This window comes from Panthera onca, chromosome F2 (genome assembly GCF_046562875.1).
Source record: "Panthera onca isolate mPanOnc1 chromosome F2, mPanOnc1 haplotype 2, whole genome shotgun sequence".
Classification (NCBI taxonomy): domain Eukaryota; kingdom Metazoa; phylum Chordata; class Mammalia; order Carnivora; family Felidae; genus Panthera; species Panthera onca.
The window spans coordinates 57498987-57511202 of NC_138356.1; the positions used below are offsets into that span (position 1 = coordinate 57498987).

Genomic DNA, 12216 nt, shown 5'->3' on the forward strand with positions numbered 1-12216 from the left:
GGGATGTAATCACTGACTCTCTTCAACCTCGGAGAGGTTGGGTATTGTTTCAAAGAAAATAATGAGAAACATGTTGGGTCTGAATTTAGGATAAAAAGAGAAACCAGAAACACACAAATTAAAGGGCCAGGGTTAAAGAGAAACAGTCACAGCTCTGCACCTTCTTCCATTGCCCCTTTATCCCTTCTCTCAGACTCATCCCCCTCTCCCCCACCCCAACAGTGGGAGCAAAACCTTGCAGATTGTTAGTACTTCCATTTCCCTAGGGTAGCTCTCCAGGAGAATGGAATTTAATACTACATAAACATGTAATTAAAAGTGGGGTTTATTTTTAGATGTACACACATTCTCTCAATGAGAACCACAAATAAATTCTGATCTATGCCTTGGATTGTCACTCTCATTGCTCCCTCAAAAGAAGTCCCTCCAAAGAGAATGCAATATCTGTGAATGAGAAGGGTTTCCTTTCATTTGAAGCTAACTGAGTTCAAGAGAAAAAACTCTTATACTCAAAGGGAAAGTTCATCAGGCATGTGGATTCAGCCTTTTCTCCCAAAAGTTCTTCAAGGACTTCCATCCCATCCTATTCACTGAAAGAATTCTCTCAGATAATCCGTTAGAGAGTAAGAATGAGAATAAGCCATAGTGATGCAGAAAGTTCTCCTCTGAGGGCAAGGGAGTTCTTGCTTGAGCAAACATTTTATGGTGCATTCTGAAATTGATGGAACAAAAACAGAAATGGTCTCTTTCCTTTTTTCCTTTCCTTTCCTTTCTTCTCCTTTCTTCTCCTTTCCTTCCTTCCTTCCTTCCTTCCTTCCTTCCTTCCTTCTTTCCTTCCTTCTGCTGCTTTCAAGCATGCACTGGCAAATCTCCATCTCCTTAAAAAAATGTTGGACAGATCCTCTAATATTCTCATCACTTTCAGTATTAAAAAACTTGGTCTAGCCCAATGGAAAATTCTTATCTTATTCTCTCCACCCATCCATCCAAGGTCCATCCTTGAGCAGTGGCCATAGAGGCTTGGAAGATGGGGAGAAGTGTTCTGATGGAGAATCAGAACTTGCTGATTCATTCCTCCATTCACTTCAGCACTTGGAATAGTCTCCCCCCTTGTCTTGACTCCTTCCTCTTCCTTTTAGGTTCTTTTCCTTGTGATGTGTCAGGGCTAGGACAGGACAGATTGTGCTGTCAGTCTTTCCTGGCTATGGCTGTTTTCCTCATTACCCCTGACTGTTCCCTGATGCCTTTATTTGTCAGATATGGAAAATATTTGTTCTCCATGAGAATAAATGAGTCCTTTGGAAAGACCAAGAGTGGGGAAGGTGGCTTCTCACTGTATAACTGCCTGATATAGGAGGAGCTCAACCTTTTCCAGTAACTTCCTTGCTCCTACCCCTGGCAGTATACACTATGGTTTCAGGCTGTTGAGTTTCCTACAGTTGGTGGCCAAGCTTGGGTACCTTCTTTAGTATTCATTTAATGCATAGGAAATGCATATCACTGACTTGCCAAATTGTTTGAACTAGACAGCTTTCCTCATCTTCAGTCTGTCAGCTTTCACCAGTTTTCCTCCTCTTGTTCTATCAGCACAGAAGACAGATCAGCAAGTACTACATTGTATAATCAGATATCCACCTGGGGATTCTTGTTTCTCATTCTCCCAGGCAACTCCATTCTCTATGAGGGATTCTTCTAAAGCCCTTCCCTTCAACTTGGATTGAGAAGAAAAAGACTAGCATCCTCCTTCCTATAGGGAGATAAATGAAAAACTGAACTTTTGACTTCAACAGTTTCAGACAGATTGACAGATAGATGGATAGATCTAGATCTTGATCTGCCTTGCTTTCTTTTTGCTGCCTATATAAATTGGGAGTGGGGTGCCTGAAGTTATGATTAAGAGAGATGAGTTAGTTAGAACACAATTAGCCATGAAGGGGGTATCTGGACTTCAATTTATTATTATATTTATGATTTTTTTTTATAGAATGGGTATTGAAATTTTTTTCTCCTTGGTTGGGCATCTAGGTGGCCAATTCCAAAGCTATAGAAAAATTTGCTTCTACACCTCGTTTGCCATACATTTTGCTCCTAATGTTTTTTCTTGTCAGGGAGGCTACAATGGCAATAATATTAAATATTATGAATCTTCACAAGGAAGAGGTGACTTCTCTTTCACTTAGTCTTCACTTGGTGTCTTAATTAAATCAACAGCTTTGAGCCAATAGCAACTCATCTGACTCTTCCAATGTATTTCATTAAATGTAATCCTCTTTATCTATAAAGCAGTCCAATGAATGTATTACATCCTAATTATATTCAAGAACATGACCATGTAATCCAGAAGGCCAATATTCTATTTCCATTTTTGTTGAGGGGATTGCTTTAGATCAAAGAAGCTATTGTTAGCTAGCTACGGCTCAGAGAGCAAGGGAGACACAATCCAGGTAAAAATGAGGAGAAATGCAGATAGTGTGTATGCATCAGAACCCTTCTGAGTCTCAGTGGAGAAATGACTATGAAGAAATTAATCAGTGAGCATAGGTGAATTGGGCAACAAATCATTTCTACAGAACTGAATAGGAACAAGGGAAGAAGCCCAGTTAGGGACTTATTGTAGCAATTTGGGCCAGAGATGATGGTTGCTGGGACCAGGATGTCAGCAGTGGAATAAGTAAGAACTAGATGAGTTTTGAATATATTTCAAAGGTACAGCTAACAGATTTTTCTGATGGATTGTGTATGGCTGTAATAGAAAGAAAGGAGTCAGAAATTACTCCAAGAAGTTTGGCTTAAATTACTGGAAGAATGGAGTGCTATTAATGATGATGGGGAAAGTCTGTGACAGTAGCAGGTTTGGAGTGACAGGGAGAGATCAGATCAGTTTTGGACAGGTTAAGTTTGAGATGCCTATTAAACATCTACGTGGAGATGTTGAGTAGGAAGTTGAATATATGAGTCTGGACTTCAGGGCAAAGAACTAGGCTGGTGATGTAAATTTGAGAGACATCAGCACATAGATATTATTTAAAGTTAGAGACTGGTTGACAGTTACCCATAGAGTGAATGGAAATAGAGAGGGGAAAATATTCAAGACCTAGCTCTGGAAAAAACAGAGATCATCAGGATGAGGAGAAACCAGGAAGAGAGACTAAAAGGAGCCTGAGTAGTATATTTAATAAAATGAAACTCAAAAAGTATATACATTTTAGATTGTCTAACTTATTTTACCATGAACAGTTAAATAATTATAACTTTAAAGTATTAAGAAACATCTGATTTTAAAAAGTAAATGATTGGGGCGCCTGGGTGGCGCAGTCGGTTAAGCGTCCGACTTCAGCCAGGTCACGATCTCGCGGTCCGTGAGTTCGAGCCCCGCGTCAGGCTCTGGGCTGATGGCTCAGAGCCTGGAGCCTGTTTCCGATTCTGTGTCTCCCTCTCTCTCTGCCCCTCCCCCGTTCATGCTCTGTCTCTCTCTGTCCCAAAAATAAATAAAAAACGTTGAAAAAAAAAATTTAAAAAAAAGTAAATGGTTATGTACTTCAGATTTTATAACAAAATAATGAATACATTTTAACCCAACTCTCATTTTTGGTCTGTAAATAAATCCTTCTCATCTTTCAGTCTACCTGAGTTGAGTTCAGTAGCTTTAAAAAATGACGTTCACCAATGAATAATAAATCCTCATACTCAGGAACAGTTTCCTTCTATGACTGCAACAAAGATAGGAGACTTAATTTATGTCCAACTGTCTTGATTTTTAAAACAGGAAACTCTAGATGACATAGTGTTCACTGCTTGACACCTAGAAAGAGAACTTTCTTGTTTTATTCTGTCTTATGGCATGGTATCTTTTTCAAGTTCTTTTGGGATTTGTTGGCTGGTTTATTACTGGCAAATACAGAAGCAGGCATTCATAAAGTAGAAATGCGACCCAGAGAATAGCTTGAAAAGATATGCCAAAAACTTGATCGTTCTCCTCTTTTATTTTTTTAAACTCATGCATAATTTCTTATAATGAGATATAATGCATTTACCAACCTTCCAAGGAGATAGAATCTCAACTGAAACTATTAGAACAGGCTGAACTTTCTTGGGGACACAGTAGAGTGGAATGAGTAGATCTCGTGTTAGTCTAAGGGTTGAATGTGGAGGAGAGGGACTAAATACATGGAAGCAAGGGCATGGGGCTGAGACAGGGAAAATAGGAAGGGGGAGACAACAGCTTAGTGATGATAGGACTGTATGTAAGCATGAGAGAGAGAGAGATAGGATGATGATGGTGATGATGATTATGAATTCAATGACAATGATGATTATGAAGATGATTTTTACATGTAACAGTTACCTTGAATGGGAGGATGGGGGAAGAGACAGCTCAAGAAGGTATTTGGGAAGCTTTCTATTTACTGTACTGCATAAAACTTTCATATCTTAACTCTTAAAGAAAAACAAAGCAAACATGTCTGTTTTTTATTAATGCTTCCTGAATAACTAGGACAGTTCCTGAGTCTCCTTGAATCAAATCATACCACATAATTGAGCCATACCAGCAGCTAACCTATTAGAAAAAAAATATATAGTGCCAAATGATGAAAGATAATCGCGCTGAGCAGAATATCAATGCAAAGTCAGAAGGAGATTATAGAGACTACTCTAGATTGAAATGGCAATCCAGGAGAGACTGCTTAGTTCAGAATAGGGTGTTCCAGCCTAGACTCTGGTTGAGGATCACATTTGAGCAGTGTTACACAAATTCACAAAAAGGAGGTACTCAAAAGACTTTTTCATGATATCACTATCTGGAAAATGGTTCTTAGGTAAGTCCAAAGGACACCCAATTTTTTGAGACACCGGAGTGCTTTCTCAAAATGGAGAGGTTGGTGTATGTCTCCTGACCTGCTCCATTGACCTTGCATACTCCCAAAGGATTGATTGCTACTGCTGGATCTCAAATTAAAGTGACCTTGGTAATCACTAGTTCAAGCCATTTCCCTCTTGGAAAATGCCCTTTTCTAATGTGCATGAAGGAAATGTCAGGACTAATGGGAACACCGTCATCAGTTGTCAATGATATCATTCTTGTATTATTCATTATTGTTATTATTGATGTTAAAAAGAGAAATGCTTATTTGTAACCATGTCTCTATAAAAAGTGAGAAATCACACCTCCCTCTTAGGAGGGCAGCGTGTTCTATTTAGCCCATCTAATTTGTTTCTGTTATTGCCTTGCTCCTGTAAGCATTTGAGGTTATGACTCCTGATCTATAGCACTGGGTATTAGGTACTATTTGTGAACTCAGATCCATCAAAACCTCCATCTAATGGCAGTCAGCCTCACCACCCTAGAGGACATGAATATCCAAATGAATTTGAGCTGCATTCAAATGCTGGAACGTCATATGCTGGGTATGTGGTAACCTCATATAAACAGTTAAAAGTAAGACTTCCACTAGGAAATGGTATGAACAGATGGGAGGATCAGAAGCACGTGTAACAAGTTCATGTCAGAGTTGATTTATAGCCAGTTTACCAAGTGAGCATATATTTAAACCCCACTACAAAGAGACTTATGAATCTGGTGAAGCAAATCAAAGCTAAGAAAAAAATAAGTTAATTATGGCTATACTTTAGAAGTATGAACTCAGACTAATAGAGTTTAACCTAAAAATGGTAAAGATAGACAATGAGGAAAGAAGGCCAAATAATGAGCTCAGATCATTTAAGGTACGGAAAATATATGTCTTAGCCTTTTAGAGCTGGCATTTGGACAGGCAGATTATGGTGATCAGAGACTAGTGAGTTTCCCAAAGCCCAACAAAGGAAACCTCTCTGAGTCAAATATTATACCTTGAATTTTGCCTTCTGTATAGCAGTGTTCATTATAAGGAACATTCCAGAAACTAGTAATGTGATTTTACTGAGAAAAAGACTCTCCTGCTTGGTACTATGAAGGAAATCTAGTTGCATATTATTCCCTTGAGAAAAACAATTAAGTGAAAGCAACATCTTACCCATATTTCAGAAGATACATTCATAGGCACAGGTGAAGAGAGAAATAAACCCAAATACAGTAATAGAGTGCTCCTTTCCCCCATTTTCCAAATTTCCAAGCACCTAGGCTTGTCGAAGAGACTTTGAAGTAAATGTGGTGAGTCTCACAATGCCCTCAGAGGCCCCTGAGAAAAATTCTGATCATATTAGGAGAAAGAAAAAGGGTGTGGAAAGAAGAAAACCCAAGGGAAAAATATTCTAAAGAGAAAACTGAACTTCCTGAGGGCTGAATTTTAGTGAGGAGGCTCACAGGTGCCCAACAGGGGTTTGGGCTGTGCAGAAAAAAAATGAATGTGAGGGCAGAGGGGTCTTGAGGGGACCACAGGGCAAAAGAGGGAGGGTGTTTATGTAGCTGCTCTGAGGGGAAACTTTGGTGAAGACAGAAGAGGAGGATTTTTAGGAAGCTTTCATGGCATCTCGTGAAAATCCCTATGGCAGCCCGTTAAAGTAGACCTATGATAATCGTCTACACTATTCATGGGCTGTAGGTAGATCTTTGAAGGAGACACCATGCAGAGACTGGCCCTAGATACAGCCAGTTATATTCAGGCTACAGTCTTAACGTATAAGTGAAGAAGTCATTGATCGTCACTAAACTGAGTTAGGCGAACAGTTTGTAGAATTCAAAGTGATTTTGAATCAATGCTGATTACAATAATTAATGTGTTTTGTTTTCCATTAGCAAAACTGAAAGATCATAAAGCTTTAGAATGTCTTTAATCTCTCTTTCTCATGAGGGAATTTCGTCAACCCATTCTAGAGAAAAAGGTTCAAATTTCCACAAAGATAGCCTAAATCTATCCTTAGTTAATGCATCAGCAGTGAACTTCGGGTCAGTGAATAAAATGTATAACCCAATTCTGTTCCACAATTGTATTTAAGCTCCCTGAAATGAATCCAAGTTCAGCTGTGGGATCATAGAACTGCAACAAATTATGATCTCATGTCTCTCTTTCCTCTCACTAATCCCTATTCAAGGACTAGGACTGATAAAACATTTCCTTTCACTTTTTTCAACAATTTTCCACAGTTTTAGAGTTGAAGACTGGTTGTCATGGATTACTAATTTGCCAAATGCCTAAACTTCTAGATAATTGCAATAGACGGTGTTGGGGGGCGGGGGACGGCGGTGGTAGTGGAGGGAGAGGGCAATCTTTAAAGAGGTTGAAACTCTGGGTTTTATTATCAAAACATTTTATACTGACTTCCTTTGCTCTATAAATTCTGATTGAAACAAGCAACTTCCTACTTCCTAATTTTAACACATAGCAATCCAAACATTTTAAGCAACTTTCAACAATGCATTTAATTTTGGAATGTTCTGAGAGAATAAAATGTAAAGAATTATTTGTATTTATCAAAACATACACAAGTATGTATTTCACCTATATAAAATATTTAATATGATGACAAAAAAGTTTCAGCTAAAATAGCAAGCATATATTGAAGGCTGTGATCATGCCCCAAAAGATAAATTGCAATAAATAATAAGCAAAACTTCTCTGTCAAAATACAGGTCTAAAGGACAAAGAAGTTGGGCAGAGAGGGCTCCCAGACATAGTTTTTTGCATCAGTGGGAGTGGCTGAGTGGTAGAACCACCACCACGATGAAAACACATTAGGAGAGAAAAAGAAGGAGCTTTTCTCGGCTAGTCTCAGGCTTTGGTTGTTCACAGCTAAGTGGAATTGAGGCAAAACTAAAACTAAAGGAAATCTTTACAAACCTCAGAGTCTCAGAAATTACACCCACCAGAGTTAGTTATACAGGAGTTGACAGCAGTCTGCTTTATTGGGTGGAAACTGCCTCACAACATGGCCTGGGATATGGCAGGTAACCTGGCCCAGTGCCACGGTAAGATCGCTTTTAGCCCACTCTGACTCTACCTTCTCTGTCTCCAACTTGATTGTTAGTCATGTTCCACTGTGGGATAAAATCCAGAAACTGGCAAAGTGAGCCAAGTGTCTGTAATTTCACTCATACACACAGAAAAAAAAATACTCTCCTTCGGGAATTCCACAAAGCTCTTTTTAGGATGTCACAAGGGCCTCCTGGCCTGTGCCAAATTAGAGTTCAGAATATTTGTTTCACTCATGTTTAAAGGTTAAATACCATTCATTTTTCACAGTGAAAAATCTCGCTAAAATTGTTCTCTCAAATGAAACAGTGATTCATAAAAAGATTTGTTGGTGTCAAGCTCATTATTTTTACTCCCCGTTCAGCTAGGAAGCAAGTAGCTTCTCAACCAACACCCAAGTGAGGCAGATGAGGCTCTAACCAGACTCAACAGTTACCCAGAGGTGGTCTCTGTTTCTGTCCACTGGCCTGTATACAACTCCTAGCGCAGAGAAGGGAGAGGCTCTGATCATATCACTTCTGAGCTGAAGTGGCTTCCCTCTGGCCACAGGATAATTTTAATCCACCCAGGATTGTTTGCAAAGCCTGGCACGCTTGGCACCCCTCTTATTATCATCAAACCCTGAGCCTCTATCCTCCACTCCAGTACATTGAATCAGTGGCATTCCTTCGGCCTGAACCCATTTTTTTCTTCCATCTCCTACTTTTCCTTCAAATACTAGTGTAGGCTTTTCTGACTGATTCCTCAAGTTTGGATCAGCAACTGTTCAGGAATGAATGTGCTCAAGGGCAAAGTATAATGGGAAAAAAATGAACATTACTTTCTGTTTTTCTTTTTTTATTTCAACCTTTTATTGGGCAATCCTGTCATGTTGTTTGAAAACACAATAGCACAATCATAACCATCGCGAAGGTAGCCCTGACTAAACTCATAACCTTTGAGGTTTGGAAAAGAACCGTGAAGTCATCTAGTTCAGTCCCTAATATTACAAATGAGAAAGTGATTAGAAGAGGAAGGCGGTGCAAAGTGAAGGGGCTAATAGGAAAGCATAATCGCGTGGTCTGGAGTAGTTCATCACGAGACATTATGAAAATGTTCAACTCAATGAATGGCAGCATTTGTAGGTAATGGCTGTATTAGTCAATGAAGTCTGCTATACTTCTGAAAATTATACATAAAATATTCTCAATTTAACAGCCAGAAATTGAAAAAGAAAAAAAATAAAGGTTTCATTGTCAGTTTGGACACACGTAAGAAGAAAAATTGGGAGAGCAAGAAAAAGAAGTAATTATTTAAAAATTATCACCTAATCATTACATGGTGATCTGCAAAAAAGTGTTTCCTGGCTCTAGTTTATCTGTTCCTTAGTAAAAGTTCTTCTATATCATTTTTTAAAAATATTTATTTATTTATATATGAGAGTGTGAGCGGGGGAGGGGGAGAGAGAGAGAGAGAGAGAGAGAGAGAGAGAGAGAGAATTCCAAGCAGACTGCACTCTCAGCACAGAACTGGACATGGGGCTTGATCTCACAACTGTGAGATCATGATCTGAGCTGACATCAAGAGTCGGACACTCAATGGACTGAGCCACCCAGGTGTCCCCTTCTACATCTTTTTAAATAAAACAGATATGTAACCTTTGGTACTAGAGTGGAAGGAGAAAAGAAGAATGTTAATCCCAATGTGACAATTCTAAATGAAGCTCCACACCTCATATACACAACCTATAGATTCTAAATCGACACACTACAGGGGTGCCTAGATGGCTCAGTCAGTTAAGCATCCGACTTTGACCTAGGTCATGATCTTGTGGTTTGTGAGTTCCAGCCCCGTGACGGGCTCTGTGCTGACAGCTCGGAGCCTGGAGCCTACCTCAGATTCTGTGTCTTCTCTCTCTGCTCCTCCCCTGTTCATGTTCTGTCTCTCTGTCTCTCAAAAATATATAAATGTAAAAAAAAATTTTTTTAATAAATAATTTGACACACTATGCTGGGTATATTTTATTTTTAAGTAGGATCATCTTTCCTTCTTGTCAATATAATTAGTGACTTTAGATAAGTGTATATATTCAAAGATGTAAACTTTCAAACGTTGCATACACACACGCATACATTACGCACATACATTCCTCTGCATTTTCTTGACTATATCTTATTAAGTAAATCAAAATTGAAAAAACGTGTTTAGTGAACTATGCTGACAAAAAGTACACATTTTAAATAATGGCTGCTTTAGCATAAATTTATTTATTGCAAATAATAATTGTTAACACATTTTTGAAGATTCAATATCGATACCATAAATAGTTAAAATACCAAGAAAAAAGATGACTAGAAAGTGTACTAAACTGTAACTCTGAAGTACCCTAAAGAGAATTTGCACATGCAACGAATATTTACCATTTATTAATGTATACCTTTTATTAAGAGTTCTTTTTAAAGGGGACTTTTTAAAAGGTTTCTAAGCAATTATTTTAACATGAAAAACTAAAAGTGTAATTTGTTTAACACATATACCTAATGTATATATGCATATATGGTTAAATACAGTCTCCAGTGCACAATGATGATGGTATAATAGAAGAAGATAGGATTCAGTAGGAAGAGAGGGAAAGATTAGGGCCTGAGGTCCCTGGTTGGGGAAAAACACCTATTTTGCAACAATGTTGGGAGTATCTGACCACAGCAAACCCCCCCCAGGCCTAAGGTTCTTCTTAAGAACATAACAGACCCCACCTACTTCCTCTCGGGTTTCTCTCAGGAATTTGACAAAAGACCGAAGTATGGCCATAGACCACCCCTCATACAATGGACAACCCAGCACCTAGAGCTATCAAGCCAATAAGGTAGAACCTGAGGAGGAACAAGGGGGAAGGAGGGAGTGGGTGCTGACCAGAACCTTCTACAACAGGGACTCTTGCCTATAGTCACAGGCATTCACTTTCTAATGTTCTGTCTCTGTAAAGAGAGCTTTTCTACTCTTCTTCCTCTCTGATCTTACATTCTAAAGAATTTTGGCCTGCTGCTCATTTTTTGTTCACCTCTTCATTCTTCAAAGTGGCGAGACAACGAGTCCCGGGTATTGTGGTAAAAAATCCTGCAACGATGGGGTTATAATTTTCACTGACCATTGCACTTACCTCCACATCTTGGAATTGGTCCACTCCACATTACTTTTCCATCCATAAGAATACACGTAATTGTCTCTGTTCCCTGGGTTTTAATAAATCCTTCTTCACAAATAACTGAAATCGAACTTCCTAATTGAAAGTTGTCCCCAAACCGCCGTGCATTGATTGGTATTCCAGGATCAGGACATTCATTATGCCCAAATGCTGGAGAAGAGGAGACAAACAAAAACACACAAACAAGCAGTATGAGAGGGACCCTTGTGTATGTGGAGTGAGAAAAACTGACTTTTGAAAAGATTATGTTTATATCTAGATAAGACTTTATTTTTTAAAAAAGAAAAAAAAAATGAGAGCCTCTCCTTTGACCCTGTTTGCCTGTGACGTATATCCATGATGTAAATAGGTATGATTGTTTTAAAATATGAATTATAATCTAAGATTACATTTCAAAGCAGAATTGTTTCTGCTTACTTCTGGAGATCACTGGGGTTTACGGTATGTAAAATTTTCAGTATAAACCGGTCAGAATTCCAGTTATTGTGAATACAAAGCACGTTGACCACATCTCACTGCAAACTTTCGTGATGTTACTCTTTGGAATGGAGAAATAGTCTTGTGAGGCTATAGTGAAATGTTCCAATCTGGTATGAAAGTCTTAAAATTTCTTTCTAATTTTCCATTTGTCATCTATTTTCTGCCATCTAGGAAAAGGGAAGGGAGCTAACTCTTATAATTACTATGTTCTAGCCACTGCTATAAGGAGCTTTGGAAATGTCATTATCTCATTTAACATTTAGAACTTTAAAGAGTAATGTGAGATTCAGCAACAGATAAGTATTTGCCTCAGGTCAGAGAGATAGGAATGAAATGTATCCCTTTGTATGGCTTCTAATTTTTTTCTCAACAACATATTGTATCTTGGGTTATTTGTTTCATGTCTCAAGAGAATGTGAGTTCTTTAAAAAAAAAATTTTTTTAATCTTTATTTATTTTTGAGAGAGAGAGAGACAGAGTGCAAGTGGGGGAGGAACAGAGAGAGGGAGACACAGAATCTGAAGCAGGCTTCAGGCTCTGAGCTGTCAGCACAGAGCCTGACACTGGGCTCGAACTCACAAACTGTAAGATCATGACCTGAGCTGAAGTCCGATGCTTAACCTACTGAACCACCCAGGCGCCCCA

At 38.7% G+C, this 12216-nt stretch overlaps 1 protein-coding gene across 2 annotated transcripts in view; it reads right to left on the reverse strand.

Annotated features, from left to right (window-relative positions):
* Positions 1-12216, reverse strand: part of CSMD3 (CUB and Sushi multiple domains 3) — a 1245616-nt gene that overhangs the window by 424366 nt on the left and 809034 nt on the right. For both annotated transcript variants that reach the window (XM_078441978.2, XM_078441977.2), the window contains one exon: positions 11047-11241. In XM_078441978.2, the coding sequence (XP_078298104.1) occupies positions 11047-11241 (195 nt within the window). The remainder of the gene's footprint in view (positions 1-11046; positions 11242-12216) is intronic.